At 46.4% G+C, this 25819-nt stretch overlaps 1 protein-coding gene across 2 annotated transcripts in view; it reads left to right on the forward strand.

Annotated features, from left to right (window-relative positions):
- Positions 1-25819, forward strand: part of spns2 (spinster homolog 2 (Drosophila)) — a 65125-nt gene that overhangs the window by 17591 nt on the left and 21715 nt on the right. For both annotated transcript variants that reach the window (XM_037119052.1, XM_037119053.1), the window contains exons 2-4: positions 3643-3708; positions 20471-20607; positions 24079-24230. In XM_037119052.1, the coding sequence (XP_036974947.1) occupies positions 3643-3708; positions 20471-20607; positions 24079-24230 (355 nt within the window). The remainder of the gene's footprint in view (positions 1-3642; positions 3709-20470; positions 20608-24078; positions 24231-25819) is intronic.

Below are 25819 nucleotides of genomic sequence, written 5' to 3' on the forward strand. Positions count from 1 at the left end.
TCTCAACGTATACGATCGCCCTATTCGGCGCTGTGTTGGAGTCAGCGCCGGCTTTGTGTCACTTGGCAGACGCTGCGTTGCGAGACGCAGCCACGATGAGGATTAGAAAAAGGCAGAGATTTGGAAAGCTGAGTTCCTTTGTGGTCTCTTGACCTTTATCTCTCCGAGTGCCCGCACAGCGTTGCCACGGCAACGAGACTGGGCGCTGCCAGCTTGGGCGAGGGTTGTGGTACCCTCCGCAATCAGACACTTCACTGAATCTCTTTGTCTTGATAAAAGGTGGCCCGATAAAAATCCCCAGAACACTCGTCTCAGGTAAGAAAAAGGAGAGGCGGCACTTACAGGCCTATTTGAGAAAGGGGAAATGCAGTGCCGAGCGCGTAGAACAGGAAGAAAGAGAAAGCAAAAGGACAGTTTGATTTCTAGGAATTAAACGGCCTCTTTCAGAGTAGAGATGATAGGCCGCTACACAAACACAGAGCTGCCGGCTCTCTGTAATCCCTTGCAGATTAACGCAGTCCATTACTCAGCTCATTGCACTTGAATCCGTGGTACAATAAACACTGTTGCTTTGATCGGACTTCCACCATTTCACTTAAATGGACTCACATTTAGCTGCTGGAGTAAAGGAAAATATGAACTTCTTACATGATATGTTCGTGTTTTTACTAATCCAATCTTGTGTTCACCGCAAGACTTTACACAGTGGCCACAGCTCTACTCGTTTTTTTTTTGTGTTTTTTTCCCTAATCTCACAGCACATTTGGCCCACTCTACCTTTATTAATTGTCTGGTAATTGTAGACGGGCGTGGCTCAGACGAACGCAGGCTCTGTCCAGGAGGGACGCTCCACCATCTGCCGCAGGAATCCCCCTCCCAGCAGGCCGCGTGTACGTGTTGGCGTATGTGTGTGCGCCCGCGCGCTCCTTCCAGGCTAATTGGAGTACAGCTGCAGTTGTTCAGTACACTGTTTAACACTGCTGTCGCTGTATGACGGGCTTGACGGGGGGGGCTGTGGGGGGTGGGGGGGGGCTTGTGGTCACAGCCAACCTGTCTGGTGCCGCAGGCCGTGTAGGGGTGACAACCTGATGTGCTGTTTGATAAGACGCGTTTGGAAGCGCCTGTGTTGCGAGTGGATGGGGGGGGACAGGTCATCTTACCAAGCGCCTGCCCGCTCCTTCATTTTGAGAGAGCAAAGAATTTTGATGTGAATTATCCACCCTCACTTTGACAGGATATGAACTGAGATCTACCTGCCTCGGAATGGTGAATTGAGCCTTACCTGTCTCGAGGCTGTTGACGCATATTTGCCACATTGTGTGCCATAGGGCAGGACGACACGGCCTTAAGATAACATCGCGGTATGTTAGGGGGACGGCCGATGTGTTTTCTTCAGGGCTGACAATGATACGATTATTAGCAATCAAAGGAGGCCAGACAATTGCAGTAAAAAGTAAAATCTCAGTGTCAAAAGTACAATTCTGAGGCGCCTCACTTGAGTGTTTTATTATATATTAGTTTACATTTATTTGATAAATTTAGATACTAGTTATGTTGCTAGTAAACTATTCACTTTGATTCAAATGCACTTCATAAATTCTAGGACTGGACGGTAAAATCACGTATCGTGATATCTGTCAAATACCTCAAACCTTTGACAAAAACATTCATGATTTTATTATTTTACTTAATATTGATAATTTGTTTAAATAATCATTAGCACTGTGGATATACTGAACAAGTGGGTAAAGGCAGGTATTGAAACAAGTAGTGCTCTCTGTTAAGTTTAGAAAATACATCACTTTAAAACCGTGAAAGGACAAAACGCATAATGTCACAACACAATATAACAATATCCAAAATCTAACACGATATACGGTCTCATATCACGATAGCAATCTAATCTTGATATTGTACCCTAGGCTTGTTGTGTGCCGACAAGAAACACAGTCAGATGTGCTGTAGCAAACCAGTTATTTGTCATTCGCTAGTCTAAACTGTGAGTTTCACTGACACTGGGTGAAAACCAGCACACCAGCACCTTTTAAAAGCCCCGTCATTATGAAAGAGAAACAAGGCACGAGTGAGTTGTGAGTGCAGCGCTCTGAGCAAGAATGCTGCCTGTAGTGTGAGAATGCGAGCAGGTGGTTCGACTCGGATGACAGGAATCTGACGTATGCCTCTGCTCTCCCAGTCACAGTTCCGACCCGCACCTGCCTTCGCCGTCGCACCGCCTTTGAAACACGCCGAGCCTCTCTGTTGACAAGGTGAGGTGAGGTGATGCAATGCCGGCGAGCGCTGAATCGACTTCCATTATGTGGGTCGCAGCTATCTGCCCGCAAGGCTGCGATCCTTATCACCATCTTCCAAGGCACAGAGATGACTAAAGGACATTTCTGCACGAGCCCAAAGCTGCAGGTGCACCAGTCCGGGGGTCAGGGTTATGCTGGGTTAGGCCGGCGTGGCGGTGGGCTCGGAGGAGAGGAGCAGACGGGTCAGAGGCGGCCAGCTCTTTAAAATGTTAGTCATGCCTCCGCTGTTCCATTTTCATGAGCTTGTGTTGCAATCCCCGGGACCAGCCTGCCAGTTTCGCAGAGAGTCAGCTAGCACCACCAAGCACACCAGGATTACTCCGATAGAGATGTTTTATTCTGTTTCTCCTCTCTTCCCCACATATATATATATATATAAAAATAAATAAGACTTTGAACCTTTCCAAGCCGGTGGTCTCAAGAGGAGCCGAGTTCATTTGATGCAGACTTGCTGCTTCTTGTTTACTGCTGCTTAAAATTGTACGGTAGCCATGAAGGGGTTTCTCCACTCGCGGTTTATCGCCCTCTGATCTTCTTCTTCATCTTCATCTTCTGAAGTTTTACGAAGTGTTAAAAAGTTTATGAGATCCCCCCCCCCGCGCATGCTCTGCGGTCCTCTCCTATATGTTGAACACACACGGGTCATAATGTTCTGATGAGCGGATATTCAGCCGTTCAGACGTGGCTTTCGGCCAAGCGTCGAGTGCCGTTCACTTCATTAAGGCATTAGAGCCACGCACAGAATGTACGCTTCCTCCATTCCGGCATAGCTGCTCTTTGGTTACAGGCAACAGGATGAGGACGACTTCAAAGGCCTTGTGGTTTCATCGCGGCAGAACTATGTGTCGGTTGCTGCCGTGTGCCTGTGTGACTGATGGGAGCCAGCAGAAATATTGACTGGCTGCAGCTCATCTGGTCGCGCCAGCATCAGCCCCAGCCATTTCCATGAGCCAGTGGGCAGCTAATGGTGGCGAAAGAGCGCGAGCGCTCAACGGAAGGTGTGTCCGGCCGTTTAACGCCAGACGTTGTTCCTACATGACACCCCTTTCGGTTTAAAGTCGTCGCTGCCATTTACTTAAGTTGAGCGCTGCTTGGCAGCCAAGAGAGCACTTATCGGGATGTCACATTGCTCTTCAGCGATCTTAAGTGAATGATAGCCCTCCATCCATCATATCCGGCAATAATCCCGAACCACAAAACACTCCCATAAAGCCGGAGTTAATTCAGCCGTGCAGTCAAACGGAGTTCAGCGTTTTTCGGTACCTGTGATGATGACTGTTATTATGTCTCGTAACCACACTCACGTTTCCCCTCTGCTCCTGTTTTGCAGGTGTTGTGCAAGACATCCAGCGGCACTACGAACAGACAGACAGCGGAGTCGGCCTGCTGCAAACAGGTAAATCACCTTTAATCCCATAATTGCATGTGTGGAGCTTTAATTTTTTAGCTCAACCCTTTCACCGCACGATGAGGGTAATTGTTGTGCAGCGGTGATATTCCGACGTTCGCCGAATTGGATGGAGCGGCGAAAGAGGTAGAGGCTCCGATCCCAATCAGCCTCTTGTCTTCCTGTAAATGGCAATGCTGAAAAATACATGCTGAATCCCCGTTAACAGCAGCAATGCTTGCAATGTTTTTACACACGGTGTCTCAGTAAAAGGAGCTCGGATGTGGGGTTAATTTAAATAATCGACTCACTCATGTATTTGCTGTAAACTGTCTCCTGTATATGTACCGAAGTGCTCTGATTGCAGGATTTGAAAAGAAACCGACTCGAAGTTTTCTCAGGAAAACAGATATAAATTGGCTCATTGTTGCTGTCCAGCCGGCCAGCCTGAGACAGAAATAGATTATTGTTGGCCATAACGACAAGATGTGCTTTAATTTTTGCAAGAATTCGTATCTCCAAGTGCTGCCTGTGATTTGAAGAAAGCCTGAATACTGCAGTATTGATCAGACGGTGTTGTAAAAGTGCCCAAAAGTCATATTCGAACAGAAGTAAAGACATCTCGTTAATCTATCAAACTGGTGAAAGTGAAAGGCAAGCTCACAAATACTACCTGGGCAAAAATATTAAAGTGTCTGATAGTGAATGTCCTTAGATATCAAGGGGCATTTTTGGAAATAACTGTACTCAGAATCAGTGTCATTGCAGATTAAATAAATGATGTAGCATTCAATCTCCAAAGTAATTAGTAACTGAAGTTATAAGATAAATTAAGTGGATTAAACACCAGCAAACTTCTGGTCCCTGAGCTCCATGTCCGGACAGACAGCTGCACGGCTAATCAAGCTAACTAGCCAATGGCAGCTACAATGACAGGCAGGTTAGCGGTTACTCTGCTGATGATGCTGCTCCTCGTTTGCCCTGAGTATGAATTTGACAGGCGGCTCATTCTGACATAATGCGCCAAAAGCTTTTTTTTTTTTTATATTTACTGAGCGCCACTTCCTCGCAGCAGCAGCCGCAGCAACAGCAGGGCAGGTCAACAGAAAAAGGAAAACACGGGCGGGAGCCAGGCAGGCTGCTCTCCGGAGAGCCTGCCCGCATGTACCCGGAGCGTCTGAGGACGCGGGTCGAGGGCAGGGTTTCCTGTTCCACTCTAGACCCCAATGAATTCACCTTTTTGAGGGAGATACCTTGCAAAGCCCTTTCACCGGAGGACAGGAGCCAGTCCTGTCTCCATATGCCCTCAAACTCATTCAAACGCCAACAAACTCGCACACAAAGTGCCATTGAGGGCGAGCAGGCAGGTTGGAGTTTGCGGGGGGAAAGAATATGGCCCAGTGTTTTCCTCCTCCACTTGATGTTGTTAGACCGACGTTAGGCGAGCTGAATAGCGTGTTGAGGACAAAAATATCCAGCAGGAAAAATAAGTCGGCGTTGGCTTTTTTTCCGATGAATGAGCCATTTCATCATCTCCAAAACTCATTTCCAGCCCCGAATCTATATTGCACTCAATTAATTTTCCATCAGCAACTCTCTCTGCTTTACACACTTTTCTGCTTTAGCTCCTTCTTTAAGTCGTTTTTTTCATCCGGCGGTAGCCAAAAAAATAAATAGCCTGGTGTTCCAGCACAACCAGAGCTCCTCGTGTGAAGCCCGTACCGGCTGGTAGTGGTGTCAAATCAAACACCTTTTATTAGTTTGTTTAATCGGCAGGGTGCCTGAACGCCGACATCTCCAGGTGATGCCTGTTCTGACCAGCACGCTCTGCAAATTTGCACAAAATCGTCACAAGAAACAGGAAACTGTAAGTGCGAGGTGTGTTTGACTCTTAATTCTGTTTGCATTGGCTCATTACTGGCGTTATGCACACTCACACACTTAAACACACACACACACACACACACAGTGTGTTATTTGAGGGCCGTGTGCAGCTGACTTGTCCTCTGCACCGTCTGCAGGTCTCTGAGAGGCACCCAGCTGATTGGGCTAAAAAGCAGGGCCGCTGCGTGTTTGATTTGCCTGGCCTGTCCCGGCCTGTCGCTGTTCAGACTCCGCTTGGCCCCTGATCTCCAGCCGACCTCTTTCTCACACAGGCCTGAGGAATGCTGGGTGTCCGTGCCTTGAGTTGTGAGAGTGGGTGGGCGCAGACAGAGAGCCTAGGTGTGAAGAAGGGGTTAGGAGGTTGACGTAATCAGGGTGCTGGAAGGGACTAAGTGAGTGTGTGTATGTGTTTATAATATGCCCATGTCCCTCCTGGCTTTCCCCCACCCCCACCACTTCCATCTCAAGAGGGAACAATCCCTGCCTCTGTGAGCACCTGCAGGCCAGGCCAGGCCGGCTCGGCCTTCCTTTCCCCTTCCTCGCTCCCTCTGTCCTGGCAGCTCTCGTCCACCTGGGAACGCAAACTGCCAACGTAGGTGTTTTGCAGGCCGTGGGCGTTGTGTGCGCTGCGGCTTTCTCTCTTCCTCCGCTGCCAGGTCACCCTCACATTTTTTAAAAACACTGACCACACACTGCCGTATCCAAGTCGTAGAACAAACACAGCGTGAGTCAGAATCACACACACCGTGAACTCTGTGCTGGATCAGCTTGTGCAAAAAGGATCGTTTTGACCCTTTTCTTTGGCTCCGCATCAGAACTACCAGAATGAAAGATTTCCCATATCTGGGAGTTACTGACAGGTTGTTTGCTTTCGGGAAATACTAGCCTGCCTTAGCACTTGAGGAGTTTCTTAGACCTGCTGCAGTGTTTGTGTTTTGATTGTTGCGCTCCAAGACATCTGTCCATTTTTTGAAACAAGCCAACAGCAGTGAGAGGCATTAGATAATGCATGTGACAATAACATAATGAATCTGTTTCCGACAAAAATGTAGTTTGATTTTGGTTAGTATGTTATCGTCCGTTACACGTCCCTCTTCACAGTTTGTTTTAAGATAACGACACTCGGGCTCAACAATATGTATGATATTACTATGACAGTATGTCATCTTAGATTTTGGATGTTGTTAAAACATGATAAAACATAAGTGTAAAGTACAGTCATCTCGAGAATTGAGGTCGAGGTATTAGGTAATAATATTGTTAAGTTTGATTGCAAGAATTTATGAGGTGCTTTCAAAATATCAAGACATATAAATTGTATCCTGACGATAACTAAACATGTAGAAATTTTTTTAAGCCACATCGCCCACCCCTTACTGACACTCATTCCTGGGAAAGAAAAAGTACAATAATCACACTCACATTGGCAGGAAAACGATGAACATATGTCTTGAGACTGACTGGCAGGTTAAGATGGAGGCTTTCTGCAGTGCGGTGGTGGTGAACACTGGTGCTGTCATGCTAAAGGACAACACAAGGAAAATACCCTGTGGTCAGCTCAGCCTCCGCACCACCAGTTATTTCTGTTATTTGGCAACACCGACCCTTTCGAAAAGCAGCTTACATAACACAAATTGACCTGAGGTATGTGCTCATCTCTGTCGTGCACGCATGTGTGTGCGTGTGTGCACGAGAGTCATTACTGCCCGAGGAGCTGAGGCGTCAGGTCTCTGTGTAAGAGGATGAGCTCTGTTCATAGCTGTCAGTCAGGTTGGGGTAAAGGCATGAGCCTGGAGCTCTCCGGCCCCGTCCATCTGCAGGCGGGGACGCTCTCACCTGAGCTCAGCAGAGCAGTCAGAGCACCGGGGCGGCTCCGATCTCCCACTGGAAATGACAGGCCTCTGCGCTAATGGTCCTCGGGCGGGGTGGGGGGTGTCTGGAGTGACACCTGCACACAGCTGTGAACAGGACCAGTCCCCGGGGGCGGACAGAGGGCACGAGAGGTTAATGGAAGAGAGGAAGAGGAGAGGGGCTTCACCTGGATGGTGTTACCTTCAGTCAGGGGGAGTTTTCGCTCTGCTTTTTTTTTTTCCCGGAGTGAGAAATCTGAGAGAATTCTCTCGTCTCCTACTAACAAGCTGAACTAAAGCGCTCGGAGGCAAATCGGAAAATAAGCCTTAATGGGTCGAATTATCGCTCACAATGGATGCATGCATAGTAATTATCCACCGCTGGTTGAGTGTGGAAGCAAGAGTTATTGGGGTCAGTCAGGCTGGATGTACAGTGAGGCAGCGGCTTAATAGGGAGAGCCAGGCGCTCAAAACAGCTCGCAGACTGTCTGCGCCCCGTGTGGCTGCCCACCTTGTCTGAAACACGACACCAGCACACACACACACACATACCCCAACTGACATTGCCCCGGTCTTAACATGGTGTCAGTCTGCCATTCAGCCAGTATGTGAGCGGTGAGGAATGAGGCCACAGGTGCTGTGTAAGACTTAAGGCTTGAGCTTTGCTAACACATCAGACTTAAACTGGCCACAAAGGCATTTAAGCCCGAACCGCAGGAAGGCAGCATTGTATTTAGTTGAAGTCGGGGTTTTGGCCACTGAAGGCTCAGTGGCTCTATGGAAACTGTTATTTACCGTCTCTGAGGTGTCCACAATTATATAGGTTCATGATCAGCGTCAATCAAACAGTTTCTACAATTGGAAGTGGAGCTAGTGGTGCTTTATCAGCTGTTTTGGCTGCTCACAGCTGCTCCTATTTTGTCTCCTGGCCTCGCTGGTATCCCTCGATACCTCCTCCCTCCCTCTCTCTCCCTCTCTCTCTTCTCCTCTCTCTCTCTTTCTCTCTCTATCAGTAGTCTGGCAGCTGTTGTTGCCTTGTTTGTCACTCCCATCGGCACCTTACAGGAGTCAGAGGCGACGGGGGGATGAAGGGAAATGGAGGCCGAAGAAAGAGCCACCTGTGACTTCCTCCCCACGGTCATGCATGGCAGCGAGGTTTAATCTTCTCCGCTATTGACTCCCAAAGCCAAAAAAAAAAAAAGCGACGAGACGGTGTTCGGAGGCCGCTCTCCTGCTGGGACGAGAATAGAACGGTGACCCGATGATGCATCGACTTTGCAGCGTGTGTGTGTGTGTGTGTGTGTGTGTGTGTGTGTGTGTGTGTGTGTGTGTGTCTCAGTCTCGGGCTGTTTTTATAGGCCATGTCTCAGAGGAGGGCAGCTGTTGGGTGATGATTGGCACCCCGTTCCCCCGTCTACTTCCCACTCACTTCCTGTCGATGCACCAATAGCGGCGGCGATGAGTGACTGCCAATCCAATCAGGATTTTAAGGCCAATTAAACATGTGCGCTGTCAAACCCTCGGTGTGCAAACGTCCTATCAGATCTCTCCTCGCACGAACACTGGGGGGGGGGATGCGGTGAAAATGGGCTTGTTATTTCATCATCTTTGCTGGTCGTCATGGGAGCGGCCGGGCATTCATGGGAACAAGACTTTTAGTGATATTTTCTCTCGCCTCTCCGAAAAAACAGGCTGAAGAGCGATCGATCGGCCGAAAGCCACGGGAGGCTGCTGCTCAGCCTCTGCTCCGAGTGACATCAACAGATCAATTAGAAACACACACACACTTGCACGCACACACCAACACACACACACACACTCTTGATGCCCTTTCCAGTCAAACACATGTGCTCCATTGCACATACCTCAGCAAGTCAAGGTCAAAGACAGGGCTGCTGCTTCCTCATTTGCTCTGTTCTCACTCATCATTTACAAAGTGGGAACGGTTCGTGGAAGTCATTTGTACCCGTGTGTGCGTGTGCGTGTCTGTGTGTGTGTCTCAGCCCTTGTTTTCTTATCCCATTTTCACCTTTAAGGGAAACATGCAAGAACACAAACACTTGCCATGTCACCAGCCACAGGAAAGAGTCTCTGGGAAAAAAAAAAAAATGTTTTTACTAAAGCTGGAGCCTGGATCGCAGTCTGGAACTCAACTGAACCCTCATCTCACTACTGCTTCTTGCTTTTAAGGACAGAGGCAGCCACCTTCCTTTATCCTTACCACATGTGTTTGCTTATAATATGCACCGGCGATGTGCAATAGATGATGTTCCAGCGCGCTCTCTCGCCAGCCGGCCTGGTATTCGAAGCAGCGTGTAATTCTCTCCAGCTGCAGTTCTCACACCGAGCAGGTAGAGTGGTGGGGGGGGGATCTGCCGCAGCTGCACTGACAACCTATCAGCTCTCAGTAGCTGAGAGACTGAATGAAATAAGAGGGGTTTAGGTTGGACTCGATGGCAGCTTCTGCGGGAATTAGCCGCCGAGTTGCTGAGACAGGCGAGAGAGTGCCGCGCGGGTATTTCCCAGGCCGCATGTGGCATTCATCAGAACGGCGGTCAACGCGCCGGTAATCCAACACCGGGTGAAGTCCGAAAGGAGGGGTTTCGGGAGAGAATTAGCGGCGATCAGAAATTCGAGGAATGCCGAAACGTTGTGGGGACTCCAGGAGGCAGGGATGTGATGTATGAGAACGTCTGAGTTGAGACGTTTTGGTCGGCTCTGGTGTCCTACTCAAGCCAAAGCTATGTGTCACGCCCCAACCAGGCAGTCCCATTAATCATTAAAGGAAGGAGAAAACAAAGCTGCCGCTCCCACCGGTACTGCACACCTGATGGAAATGACAACAAACTGTTGCCACAGTGGACAACATTGCTCGCTTGGTGATGACAGAAAGAAATATCCTGCTTCCTTATTCCGCTCCCTCGTCGTGGCATTAACGTTCTCTCTGCACGTTGTCTGTCGGCAAGATGAAGATAATGAAATATACATAGCCTCTTACAGCCTTTGTAGTAACACAATTGATTTTCTCACGTTCTTGTTTCATCTGAGTATCACAGCGAAGGAGGCAGAGTAAATTACTCCGCACCACATGGATACACAGCTGTCTTTTATTAGAGCCAGCACTCCAGTAAACAGCATTAGATTTAGCGTTGTGTTAAATATAATACACCAGAGACAGTTCAAACCTCCAGGCTGCATTCTGTTAAGCAAATACATGCTCGCTTAAACTCGCCGCAGCCACAATTCGGCTGCGAATATCCACCCAGAGATTTATACGTGCCTTTTCACTTCAAGGGGCCCCAATACGGTAAGATGCCCCAGCGCATGAGATCGTTTTGCGTTTTGATGTTTGATTACACATGCTTTATGAAACAAAAAGTAGTCATGCATTCTGTAATTGCGTGCCTTAAGGCAGGAAAAGGACCCGTTATGGAGAACCATTGTTCTACACAATAGTTAAATCACGCACATACCATTATGTTTTCCATTTAAAGGACTTTTAGCTGAAAACTTTCAAAAACCTATCTGTTGCATGCTAAGTAGCTATTCCAGGCCCGTCCCATTCCAAAGCTCCTGTGCTAGCGTTGTATACCGGGTTACAAACTGCACTGCTAACTGGGCTAACTAGCTAATCAGAGCTACATTTAGTAGCAGTTGGCGGTTACACAAGTGATAAGCCGCCCCTATTTGTTTTGAGTAGGAATTTGACAGATGGCCAATTCTTACATATGAAGGTGTTTCCTCCTTCACTCCGGCATTCAACTGTTACACTATCTCTTCCTTCTTGGAAACCATGAGGTTTCACTCATGAGGAATTCGCTAAGGTGTAGCAGTGAAATACCTCAGGTACTTTTCCGTACGTGCAAAAATGCTGGTGTAGAAACAGTTTCTGTCACAAACAAACACCTGCGGCTTCTGTACGGACGGCAGTTCACTTTAAAAAGGTGCTCTTATTGTGAAAGGTTCACCCTGTTGGGAAACGAACTACAGGAGAAATGTTGTTTTGTCACAGATTTGGTGGGCGGTGTTGTCGAGGATGTGTCAGCCAGCAGCTCTTGCCAAACACGCCGTCCAACATCGTGGACACATTCATTCATTCTGCGTCTTTTGATCAGATGTGTGTGACTGCGTCCGTGCGTCTCTGTTGTTGCTGCACAGTGGAACTTTTATGTGAAACAGTGCATTGCATTTTCCAAGGTGTTTGTGGCAGTCATTTATGCTCTTGGCCTACCGGGTGTAAATGAGTTATTTCATCTATATGATAATAAGGACAACATTAGCTTTGACTTGAGACTGTCTCGGACGGAGTTGCAAAGTTGTTTTACTGACTAACAGACATTACTCATCCATAGTTTAGTCTCGATACAAACGCCTCCGGCTGCAGCCAGCACGTAACCTTGCGCTGACGAGAAAGGGCACAAAGGTGGGGATGAGTCAACAGACGCTGAAGAGGGAAGTTGTATTTATGGAAGCGGCGCGTTTGCTATGCAATGAACGCCGACACCTAGACACACACCTCGAACCACGGCGAACAGGTCAAAGTGACACTCTGCCGTGCTGTAAATGGCACCCAGCGACAACGCCCAGCCTGCGGACATGTACAGACCTGCCGATAGGACGTGCGTCTCCTGTTCCTCTAATTCTGTCTGTGGCAGCTGATGGACGGTCGGATTCCTCGAACCGTTGTCCCTCGGCGAGACCGTCCCCCGATTGTCAGGTTTCACAGCTGCAAGGATGGCGGTGGGAAATACCCAAATTCCAAATCCAAGAAAACAGAGAAACTCAATGACAGGAGGAGGATTTAAATTGATCAGATCTGGTTTGAAGGGGGTAGAGAGCATAATAATGATGTAATGTGTTGCAAGACATTACTGGTTTGCATCCCGCATGGTAGCAAGCACTGTTGAATGTTATCGTTTCAGCTTCTCGTGGTAATTCATTTTCATTTCTCGATAAACCCATTGAATCAAACGTGCCCCCCGAAATAGCTCTTGCTCCGTTTTGCATCCTGCCACTGCAGCACAAAGTGCTTCCGTGCCACTTGATTTCTACACTGAATAAAAACTGATTTTAATTTCCAAGCAGGAGCACCTGAATCCGTGACAAATCATATTTACTTTCAAGAGTCTAATCTCAGTGGTGGGGAGCTTTAAGGGAGCACTTGAAAGCAGCAGAATACTTCAAGTGTACATCTGCATTGGTGGGGAATTAAGGTGCCTTTCAGTGCTTTTCATTTCCACTTTTTTTCCCATCTGAATGACTGTCAGTCACCGTCAAGAGAAGTGTGAATTATTCCACACACACTCCGTTTTGTTTGAGGATCAAATGGGCTGTTGAGCGCCTGGTATCCCACATCCGGATGCAGAGCCTCACAGGTGCCTTCTACAGGGGAAACTACTGTTTCATAGGGAAATGTATCTGCACAGGCTCCGTGAATATCAATCACACGCACTCAACATACGTGCATCTCCTTCCGATGCTCTATTCACCGCGGCATTGAATCATAGGGAGTGAGTCATCCCCGGGGGTTTTGTTCTGCTGGCCAATCAAAGCCAGAGCTGGACGTCCGGTGTTGCCAGCCCCCTTCTGTGTGGCAGGAGAATAGGGTGTGTGTGTGTGTGTTTGTGTGTTAAGGGGGGGTCTTGCCAGTGGGGATGCACCTTGTTCAATTGTATTCACTGAAAAATTAATTGTAATTACTATGTTTTTCCACCACTCAGGGAGCTTCCGAGAGGCTCCTCTGTACCACATATACAGTACGTTCAATGACATGACATCAACCAAACTGACACACGAAGACAAGGAAGCTAGAAGTGTTTTGAATTAGTGTTTAAAGTATCATATGTCAGTTTTGCACAGTTTTGTTACCAGCTAACAATGACTGTAGCAGAGTCATACCCCAAAGTCACTCTCAAGTAATAGGGAAGGTCACCCATACAAATAAAAGTGATGGAAAGAGTACTAGATATCTGTACTCAGGTACGGGTACAGATACATCGCTGTATTTCAAGTGAAACTACTGCTATCAAAATGACACTTAAGTAAAAGTACAAAGTATTTTTCTCGAATGTTACTCAGAGTATTGGTTACTTTTTTTTTTGGTTGATGTTAAATGTATTAACAATAGTGGGCATTCAGTCAAGGAGGTCTCTGTTTCTCAGAATCCTCAGACTAGATTACTTCAACATGCATACTTAGGTACGTGTAAAATTACAATAACCCCAAAAAGTTACTGCTTATTTAGTTAATTCCACCCCTGACAAACAATAGTTGAGTAAAACTTTTAACATGTCTAATATTAGAGGGATTGAAGTATCAAAGGTAATAGTAAAAGTTAGTTATACAGATATTTGCAGATATGTACAGTATATACTGTTTACTACAGGCTGACTAATAATTGATGGTCGGTGAATTAAAGGATCTGACATTCAGCATTTTTCCAATGACTAGAATCTGTGTGTATTTTATCCTATTACTGATTAATACATTTATTTAAATAAAAAAAAACAATTTGCTTCTGTGGCTAGTAAATAAAGTCATCAAAATCAAGTGCAGTGGGGTAAAAAGTGCACCACTGGCCTCCAAGATGCAATGGAGTAGAAGCATAAAGTAACAAAAAATGGAAATATTCATTTCAACTGTACTCAGGTACATCACTTGAGTAAACGCACTTCGTCACAGTCCATCTCGCAAAGGGTTAAAGGGGAGCATAAAGTGCCTCTAAAGATAACAGGTGATAAACGCTGATGGTGATGATAATAAAGGATGATAGATGATGAGGCGAGGACTCGCTGACGTTTACCGCACTGTTTATATCTGCAGGCTTAATGGCGCGTTGTGAAGTGAGAAACATTTGCTCGTTTAAAGGTCAAGAGCTGTTCCACTTCACGAGAAGACGGTTTTGAATATCAGTAAGCGGACACTGAATATATTTCAGGCTATCGTCTTTCTAAACACACATCTTACATTTTTGGAAACGCAGCGGTAACCGTCAGACACATACAGCGTGATTCACCTGTGTCTGACACCGCACACTGACGCAGTAATGTTTTCCACCGGTGTCTCCTACCTTTTTAGACAGCCTTTGTCCCCACATGGAATGTGCAAAGACTATGGTAATTGATGTAATTTGCTCTATGAGAGACTGTGAGAAATATGTGCAGCATCTTCAATAAGAATTTGAAGAATTTTGGGACCGGTTTGGCACTCCTACCTGACTCACAGGTGTAAGGCTGAAAAATTACAATTCATTGTCTTCTTTGTGGAACATTTTGAGTTTCTTTTCTCCACTGGACTGCTGCTATCTATTCTGTCAGAAGTTCAAGAGACTTTGAGCTTTTTTGCTTTAAACCCTGGCTACAAAGAGAATGAAACAGATAAGAAAGAATAGAGATGAATTCATCAGCCCTATAGAGGTTTTATAACACAAAACCACCTCTCCTGGCTTCAGAGGGGGGGGGGCCCTGCAGTCGGACGAGGCGGCAGTAATAAATGACCTTAATTGTTCAAGCAACTCTGTAAGGTTACGCCGAATCATCTCCATATTTATCGTGCAGCTTCGCAGCATTGTTGGGACCATACCTGATAATTCAGTCACAAATGTCCTTGCCATTAATTAAGTGCACAGCTTATGCAGAATTGCAGTTCACTCCCAGCCTAAGAGGAGGGAGTTATGAGACAAACAATGGTTTTAATAGAAAAGGAGTCCGTGTTTGTCGAGCTAATAGAGGGGAACATGTCACATAAGCCCACGATAAAGGCAGGATGTCACGCAGAGGCGATACTGTAGGGTTTGTGTAAGCTGTTTTCCAGTCTACCATTGAGTCACTTCCCTTTAGAAAAAAAAAAACATGTCTATGTAATGCTGGCATTCACACTGATAGCTGATCATAATTACACGCCACTTACCAAATTCAAAGTAATTCCTTCAGGAACATGTCCTGCCTTTAAAAAAAAACAAAACAAAACAAAAAAAACTCTTTGTTGTGCCTCCAGCACTGGAAAATCCCATTATTATCTCTACATTAGCTAAGATCTGTTCTCCTCATCATCTCCTCCCTGTTATCTCCCATCTGATCTGACAAATACTAAGTTCTCAGATCCAAACGGAGGTGTTTCATGTGAAATGGAGTGAAGCAGGAAGGAAATGTTGCCTCTATTACACTGAAAACGCGGCTCGAGTCGGTCAGCGTGTCTTGAAAAGTAGTCACAGCTGACCATTGTTCTTTCAATTAGGCCCTGAATACGCTTCCCTCCCCGTCGGCCTGCGGTGTAAACATCCACCGAGTACTTGTGCACGTCCTCGCTGTGAGAGCTTTCCTGCTCAATATTTGTTGCATAAAGTTGCACTTTATTTATGAGAGATTGCCATCTTTGGTGATCAGCCAGGACTTATCTCTGATGGCGCCGTGGAGATCACACAAACATGTGGACTTGCGGTGTTCCACTGCATAAACAAGCACAAACAGAGAGACAATAGTGGCCAGGCCAGGAATGTAACTTGTGAGGACGGGCAGCATTTTAAACATGTTTCATAATCAAGGGCCGCTTACTGTATGTCAATCAACCACTTAATCGCGCCAGATTCACAAAAGTTCAACGGGGCAATTTAAGGCCAAAGACCGCAGAAATTAGATGACGAATGAGGTGACGAATAACGAAGCCTTTCCTATCAGCTCTTAGTGCCTGCGCTGAGAGTTTTGGGTGTGACCTGCCGCCTGTGAAGGCTTATTGTTAGTCATGGTTTGTTTGTCTTTTCCTTGCAACGTCTTAAAATAGACTGAACACATTTATTGTCTTGTCATTGGCGAGATGACACTAATCACTTTGTGTGCCCTCGGGCTGCAACTCATTATTCTAGTCTGTAAATTGTCAAAAAATGATGAGTTCCTAGTTCCTAGAATCTACACATTTTTTCTTCTGTCCAATTAACAAAGACTTTTCATTTATTATGAAATGAGGAAGAAAAAACTGAATGTCCTCACACTTAAGAAACAAACGTTTGACATTTTTGCTTGAAAAATAACCGAAACAACGAATCGATCATCAAAACACTTGGCGATTAACTTTGTTTCAATCGGCTAGTTGATTAGTTGACTAACTGTTGCAGCAGCGAACGTATAATACCTTTTCAAACATTCTAACTATTAAATAAATCCGATAGAGAATGTGATGTAGTCTCTTAAACAAGGTATTTCGGCTTTAAATAAAACAACATGCTGGATCCCTCAATCTGAGTTGCACTGGGAGGAGGATGTCTTTGCTTCCAAGCCTGACAGATTTCTTTATTTTTGCTCATGTAGCTTCGCAGCTTTCAAGGAAGACTGACAGGAGATCATTTTACAGGCAGGATTTGCACTGACAGGGTATTTCCTGGGAGCAGATGAGGCTCCACAAAGGTTACATCTGATGTTAGTGTGCATCCCATCCCACTGACAGCCTGTGTCTTATATAAGGTTGATTAATCTGACTGTATGTCAACAATGGATTAATTAGAACAAAATGACGCCTTGAAGCATTCCCTTTGCTGTTTTTTTTTGTTTTGTTTTGTTTTTTTTGCAGAATGAAGAGAAGCAGGTGTCTCCTTTGTGGATCCTCGTTGTGCTGCGCATTGTGTCCTGTAATCCTTACAGCAACACGTCTGATCGACAGTCTTACATTTTCCACAATGCCGGATGTCTTTTTTGTCAGTCTAAACAAAGGCCCGCTTCATTTTTTTTGTATCCCCTTGTAGATCTGTAATGTAGGTCAAAGACAACCAGACGGCACGGCAGGGTCGCCAGCACCGACTCTGATTAGGAAGAATTCAATGCTGCACCCTGATTCTTGAGAAGGGTGTACCTGTTTCTGCCTAAAATAAACAGCATGACAATATTCCCCTATGCCTCATGGTGAAGAAACAAAACATCTATTTGTAACTCAAGTGTGACGGTAGTTCATCCTATTATCCTGTCAGTTCAAAGCAGCTTCTTGAGAAAAATGTTCTTCTGACACATGGCGCTTTGTTGGGTCGAGGATCTGACGTGAACGTTTGGACCCGAAAAACACAACAGACGGTATTACACACATTGTGTTGGGTTTTTTTAGCCAAGTTCGGTATGCAAGGAGCTGATGTTATCTCTCTCTCCATTGTATGGTGTCCTCACGCCAAACACGCAGGATATTAAACCAATATGAACAGGAGGTTAATAAGCAGCGAGGTTAACAGTGCATAAATGCGAGCAAAACTGTCAAAACCTGGCTCTATTCCCATGCGCTGACACTGCTAAGAGGTGATAATGGGCCTCGAGAAATTGTGGTGGCTTATCAACAAAATCACAAAAACACACGAAACAGGACGCAGAGAGTTGGCGATGTGTGGTCCCGCTAATGACTGAAAATAAACCGGCTAATGACGTGCGGACGTGTACTTTTGACAAACCAAATAATGATCTCCGTCCCCCCCACCCCCGGCTTTAAAACCCACGTGGAACCAGCTGGTGGTGGGTGATTGCAGACCTCTCCCTCATCTTATCTCCAGCATGCACCCCAGCCACCCTGCTCCGTTGCGGCTTGTGTGCGTCCGTGTGTGTGTGTGTGTGTGTGTGTTGTCTGTGGCTGCAGGGCGAGCTGGTGAAGCTCCCCAGAGAGCCTGGACCTGCACTGAGCAGTCATCAGAGTCATTTAGCATTACACAACAGACCTGCAGCACTTAGCCACATAGGCGCTCGCGACGGAGGCTGCGGAAAGAGAGAGAGAGAGAAGGAAGTAAAACGCAGGCGAGCGCGAGGGAGGGGAGTGACACTATGAGGCCGAGAGGGAAGATGTTCCGCAGAGAGGAGGCGGGAGAGACTCATTATCTGGAGCGAGCAGATAAAGTAATCCCAGACCCAAACTGTGACTGATTTCATTCATTAATAGTAATCCACATTAGATTTAAAATTAGATTTTAGATTACACCTCAGCTGCTGAAATGGGATTCTTTCTCCTTAAAATGAGAAGTGAGATCCCACCGGGGCGACGTCTGGTTGGGCCAGAGTGGGTGTTTCTTGTGTGAAATATGAGTCAAACCGAAATGAAGTGACGCCTGCCCCACACAGTAACCATGCAAAAGTTCTTCAGTTGGTAAAGGATGAATCATCTTTGCCTTTGTGCTGGTGTAAAAACCTAATTTGTACTTGAAAATGTGCCACTGGCGTTGACACCATGGTTTTCAAATTTATTGGATAAGAAAATGTGGGAATCACTGGCGCTATATTTCCCCTCGACAATGTGATTATTCACTGCAGAATATCTATTGTTCGCAGCTTTATAAAAAATGAGTATTCACACAGTTGTGCTTTTAATCTGAATAGCACATTTTTTCCCAGAATCATTTTTTCCTTTCCTTTTCTTTTTTTTTTTTTTTATTTCATGAGGTTTTTATTCACTATAAAAAGTAAGATGTCAAAACATAAAAGCCTCAGTATTAAAACCACAACCACAATTGCCTAACAATTACATTTTTTTTTAGTTAGTTAGAGCAGGGGTCTTGGATCTGCATATATTGTTTAAAAAATGCTGTGGCAATATAAATTGGGCCTACAACAACGTGTAGGGAGGTCTTTCGTTCAACGTATATCAAATCAGCAACTGCTGTAGGATGGCTAACGTCAGCCGTGTTAACCCCATCCAGTGCAGTTTCTCCAGTGGCTTCTTAAATCATTCAAAAAAACGGACAACTTTCAAAAAAATGGTCTGACAATAGCTTGGCGGCCCCCTGCAGTAACTCTAAGGACCCTTGGGGGGCCCCCTGTTAAAGACAATCAATGAAATAAAACTGATGAGTTATTTTCGAACGTATGACATTGCATAACAGACATACCTGCAACACAACTGCTTTACGTAACTCTTCCCCACAGTCCAACAGTACATTTTCTTTTTTCTTTTCATCATATCATGATATCACATGTTCAAACCTACAGTTCTGCTTTAATCTGATTATTGTCCCTTATCCTGTTGGTTGGCCTCAGCATCACAGCTGTGATGCCTGTGTCTTATATAACACACCCCTCCTCTCCTCTCCTCTCCTCTTCTCTCTCTCTCTCTCTCTCTCTCTCTCTCTCTGTCATCTCCTCTCCCCTCTTCCACTTCTGTATGTTTATGCTGATGATGTGTCAAAACACTCCAGCCTGCCTCCCCGGCTCCCCTCGCCGCTGTCAAGAGTAACATCTCTGCCCTTTCTCCTCTGCAAAGACACAAAACTCGGTTTGAGAGCATTAAAAATGCAGGTCTGTTTGGGTTGCTCGTCCTCATAAATATTGACTAAAAGCCCCGAGAACAAGGGCTTAGTTGTCCAGTCAGCGGCGGGGCAATTAGGGGAACATATTTTAAAGCACTTGTGTGCCTTTCACTGGGACATAGGTTTAGTTGCATGGAATTAAGATGGAGGAATTATTTATGGCCACACTGGCACGTACAGTCCTCCTGCCCCTGGGAGAAAGTGGAAAAGAATCAGTGCTGGTATATGATATATTGATATTAATCACATGGCACCTGGTCATTTTCAATGTAATTCCAGTAGTGATACACTAAACCCTGACATGTTTTGTTTTTTTTTTTCATTTTTGATTTGTTCGATTCCAACGAACTGTATTTGGCTGACTTCCACGCTGTAGCTCCTCCTACAATCTTCCCTGTGCAGGGCGCTACTCCCTCTTTTTACAGATTGAACCGACATCACCTTTCTGGGTTGCTGTATCATCTGTGTTTAATATTCTTTCCCCGGGTTTCTTGTAGTTGGTGTAGGTGAGGTGTAATGGAATCCTAATTGGCTGGAGTTGAATGGAGCTGTCCTCTGGCAGTCCTTCGCTGGTATCGCCCAGTCGATCTGGACGGGTCTTGGCTTAATAAGTAGTGGACCTGAAAGCTTAAAAGTGCACGCCTCAGTCTGGCTGGAGTTTTTACAGCAAAGTGCAACGAAGTTACACGTGATACCGCGGTGTCAGGACTGAGAGAGATATGTCACATTCTGTCACTATAACGTCTCCTTTCCCTTTTTCTCTTTTTCTCCTCCGCAGTCTTCATCTGCAGCTTCATGGTGGCAGCTCCCATCTTCGGTTACCTGGGCGACCGCTTCAACAGAAAGGTCATCCTGAGCTGTGGCATTTTCTTCTGGTCCATTGTTACCCTGTTGAGCTCCTTCATCAGCAAAGAGGTACGACATCTGATGGAAACGGCGGAACAAGCAGAGCACCGGAGCTCTAATGTTATTCTATTAAGCCCCGTCCCCGTGATACAGCCTACACCGACGAGCTAATTATTCTGTTACGGTCCTGATGCTTGATGTTAAGGCTGGTGAAATAAAATGATACGCTCGTTAAGCCAGACACCCGCTTTGCCTTTGTAGGCTTTCTTTACGTCTCCCTCCCTCCCTCCCTCCATCCCGCCCCTCCTCCCCCTCTTACTGGCTGCCAGCCAATCAACTAATGAAGGCCCATGCCTCAGCCTTGTCTCAATTACAGTGCTTCAGAAGATAAGGCTCAGTTGTTTCACTGCCCCTTGACAAGAGGGTCTAGATTTGATATCTCCAAAAGCCCCCCTGTGTGCTGGGCGGTGTTGGATGCACTAAATAATACCATTGCTCCTGTGGGTGATGAGGTGGGTGAGGGGTAGTCATCACATTACAGTGACGGGCTCTGTACATGTGCACGTGCATGTGTACGCGTGTGTTTTACAGCCTTGATGGACAGTCGCAATGAAAAATCAGACTGACAGTCTGAAATCGCTCCACCGGCGGGGATATGTGGCATTAAAGGCTACGTTAGTTGAATTTATGCAGCACGTCCGCAGAGCAGCGTCATGGAGTCCCGCGGTGTCATCGCTCCTGTGAGTAAGCCTGTTCACTCTTCAGCCCCAGAGCTGCGGAAGGAACTGACAGCTCAGAGATGCCGATGGTCTCAGTAGGGCGTCCTTTGACTTCAATCCCCTATAGACCCGTCTGCTAGGAGACAAGATGGCAGCCCAAGCAGGAAGTACATTCAGGCTGCTTATGGCTAAGCTGACATTAAAGGCCCCTTCCCCTCTGACAAACGCCACAAAGGCCGCCGACTGCTGATGCGAAGGCGCGCAGATCGAACTTTAACTTCGCCCCCCCCCAAGACACGTTCCCGGGCGCGTCAATCAAACGGGACAAGCGTAGATGTCTTCTTATGTAACAGCTCCACGGCGCTGTCGCCATGAGAGATGAAAGACATGGCGTGCGATGAAATGTTAATGACCACTTACAACTGAGTCCTATCATTACGCATTTAAGACACTCCGGGGCATTTTGGAGGGATTTTTTTGCGGCAGATTCAGAAGTCAGATGTTACGTAAGACGAATCTGCCACTGCCACGAAGTGAAAGCGCGCAACTTTTTTTCTGCACGACCGCGACAGATTATCGCCACAAAGTGATCACTTGTAGGTCTTTGAAAAATGTGAAACGCATCAGTGGCAATCTATTTATAATTTAATCCGATGGAAAGTAAGACTGACCATACTGATGTAATGTTTCTCGTGAATAGAAACAGGGTGAGACTAGAGTAATGAATCGCTGAACGATTGTTGTTCTCATGAAGCTGCACAGATTCAGAATATTTTATTGCATTTTGGACAATCTCTTGGTATTATTGTAACCTTGACATGAGTTTTATTTTCCCTCACCACCTCAGATTGTGTCATGATACATTGGTACCGGTTTGTCTTCTGCATTCACATGCAAGCTGAGAGAACTGGTTTTCTTTAATAGTTCCGTGTAATTCCTTAGCTAGGATGGCACAGGTTGAGCAATGATCTTCAGTAATCAAATGTCAACCAAACGAAGACTGGACTCTCCGCTGACCTCCCTGTTCTCGTCTGTCACCTCGCAGTCCTCAGTCTGCTTTTTCCTGTTCCTGAACTTCATTTTTGCGGCGCTTCCCTGGCAGCGCTGCACTTTTGTTTTTGTCACTGATAGTAGTGTTTCTGTTCCAAGTGGCCGATGATAATCTTGTCACCGCGCAGCACGGAGAGAACTATCATCGCGCTTCCCACTAAACGGCGGGCCATTAAAACAGGAGAAAATAGACTGGCTTTGAATCATTTGAAAGCGGCTGTGACGAACAGAGAAGGCTCAGCCGCGATCAGTCAGAAAAGCACGAAAGGAGGAGAGTGTTCAGAAAAAAAAAAAAACACAGTTGTAAACACATATCTTTGAAAACGATATGGGTGAACGCCACAGCAGAGGCATCCATTAACTGTAATCTTACATTGCGGTGTGTGTGTGTGTCTATGTGTGCATGCGGTAAGTCTCCAGGGGACGTTTGATGGCTGTGTGTCTGACCTCATGCCACGTCGTCCCCGTCCGCCAGCGTGAAGTCCGGAGTGACAGCTGAGAGCTCGGGTCAGCGCAGGGATCGCCGTCTCAGCTCCGCCTCCGCTACCTGCAGCCCCGACCTCATCACGCTCACACGCACCCCAGACTCACATTATCAGGGCCCACGGGGTGCTTGAATATGCTGAGAGTGGAAGGAGATAAAAGTAGCACATGATGTAAAGGAATGCGAAATACAAACAGTTCATAGCACCGCTGAACAATGTGACCTGATTGCAACGTTTAAGGAGTTTTACTAGTTTTACTGATGCAGTATGCAAATCAGCGGCCAACGTTTCCTGTTTGCATCATCCCGCTGTGTCAGGGAGCCAGATTTTCCTTGCAGCTTCACACAGGCGGACACGAAATCCAGCGAGTAGTAGTTGCCATGGCAACAGTTAACAATCCAGCTGCCTACACAGGTGCCCCCGCCGGCGTGCCACTCCTATTAAAGCCCTCCACGCATTCATCTTTTTTTTGTTTGTTTATCGGTTTATGACATCTGATGAGAGATAATTGGCTTTGGTAATTTAATACAGCAAAAAAAAGGGGGGGGGATTGAACACATTCGAATTCTGATGTCGCATTTTTTTTTTTTCACAGTTTAGTCAAATGGATCTGGTTGAGCAGGATAAACTCCTTTTGCAGCATTGTTAATGAGTTGTGCTTAAGGCGTCGCATTGGGGCCTGCTTTGCAAATAAGAGAAGTTATGTGTATGAATTAAACAGCCCACTGTTATTCATATCCCTGTTTGCTAACCGGCTGTCCATTTCACTGCCTTTTCAGCCCATCGTTTTATTGGTTTGCACACTACTGCAGTCAGGAATGTAAAAAAAAAAAAAAAACCCTCACCAAGTGTCCACGCGCGTTCACATAACAAAGACAAAAGAGACTCAATCATAAAACCATCGCTCCATAGTGCTACACTTGGTCCAAACTCTACATGCTGCCTTGATTTCATTGTCCGGTCCTGTATGCCATTTATCTGATTATGTGGGAGACAGACGTTTCAGAAAATACATGTGACTGTTCGACTGTATTACATCAGTTAACAGCTGGTCAGTCCACATAATACAATATGTGCTTGTAAGCCCGATTCTAATGACCATACAGACATCTACAGCCATGCTACTGTTTTCTGCTTTAATCAAAAGTTGGTGAGGAAAAAAAGACTCCTGACCAAGAGAAATGTCTCGTGGGTCGACATCGTGCTCCGACTGAAGGTTTCCAGTGGAGCTCAATAACAAAAGCGTCTTATCTTTTCCCTTATTCTCTCTCTCTCTCTCTCTGCAGTACTACTGGCTGTTTGTGCTCTCCAGGGGACTGGTGGGGATCGGAGAGTCCAGCTACTCCTCCATCTCTCCCACCATCATAGGAGACCTGTTCACTAACAACAGCCGCACCATGATGCTCTCTGTCTTCTACCTGGCCATCCCGCTGGGAAGGTAAGAGCCAGACAGGTCCCGTGTTCCCGGCGCAAACAGCAAGATCCGCGGCCTATTTTGGGAAACGCTCACGCTCACATTAATGACACTTGGTAGCTCGGCGGTGATGTTCATCCGATCCGGCTGGTTTCTTCATATGTTAAATCACAGGAATGAGGATGAATTACACACAAGAATCGAAATCATCTGTACATAGAGAGGGTCAGGCTTGCTCCTATCTTGCTCTCTCTTTTTTTTTTTCAGAAGCAGCCACACAAAGGGCTCAGGCTCTCTGCAGCAAAAAAAAAAAAAAAGCACAACTTACAATTGGCTGCGTGAGGCTTAAAGGAGGGGTGGGAGGCTTTTTCGGAGATGCGGCGTGGGGGCGGGGTGTGGGAGAGTAGGAGGTATTATTAAGCTCAAATCTCCAGCCTTTTCAGTTCATTCAATCAGAAAAAGGGCCACAGGGAGACAACAAACAAAGCCAAGTAATAAAAGATGAATGTACTTGTGGATGCGGCACAGGAGCCACTTGAGGTTTATCGCTGTACGGTGTAAGTGCTGCACGGCATGGGCCCGGGCTGCCGCACGCTGCGCCGTACTCCTGCTTCTGCACGCACAATCACACGCGACGGGAATGTGCTGGAGTCTATCCACTCTCAACACGTATGTCACTTAAATTTGTTGACAGAGGGAAAAAAAAAACCATGGCGATGAAAAGCTCGTACAAGCCATTCGGCGCACTAATCAAATGAGTTTCTGATGGCAGATTGGAGACAGTCGGACAAATGGGGGAAAGGAAAGGCTAACCTGACCTCGGAGCGGTCGCACTAGCCGCCAGAATGTTTGGGTCACCGTAAACTGCCCGGCAACACGGACAATAGGTGGTAGAAGAGCGGGCCTCAGTAAAGCGCAGTCAAACATCCTATCCAGTCTCCCACTTTGTTTGTCTTGACCGAGGTTGTTGTGAGCGTTTCCAGGAAATGACCTCAGGAATTAGACCGGATTGACAGGAAATGGTTTCCCCTGCCCTCATTTTTTATCCACCCCCCCATAATTTGTTTAAAACTCGGCCTGACAGATGGTGTCTGCGCGACGCCGGCGTTTGATACGAGCGTATTTTTTGCTGGAGAGTTTTATTGTCGGTGCCGAACTTTCCAAACACTCCCTGGGTCGACTCTGATAAGATTAGCTGTTAGTCACTCGCTGGAAATATCATACGCTGTCTGAGCCTGTTTATACTGCCGTGTTATTTTTGGAGGACTGATCATGGAATCACAACCGTGGACAGTTCCCCCAACCAACCCCCCCCCGCTCCGCTCTGAGTGTGTAGCGTGTGAGAATCTGTGTGTGTAAAACCAGTTGAACATGTTTTAGGCCTTTAGCTGCTCGTGCTGATAAGAACCATCAATCTACCGCTCCAATCTGCTATTCTAATGGAAAGCAGCATCCCTTGACCAGAGGCTGTGCACCCTCAGACAAACAGGTCCAAAGAACTTAGACCAGGAAGACTCTCACTGACTAATTCTGGTGGAATCGCAAACCTGAAGGAGTAAGAGAAGGATGGATGATACATTACTCACTTATAGATAGGACCAGATAAGATATCA

Source organism: Acanthopagrus latus, chromosome 13, assembly GCF_904848185.1.
Source record: "Acanthopagrus latus isolate v.2019 chromosome 13, fAcaLat1.1, whole genome shotgun sequence".
NCBI classification, from domain to species: Eukaryota; Metazoa; Chordata; class Actinopteri; order Spariformes; family Sparidae; genus Acanthopagrus; species Acanthopagrus latus.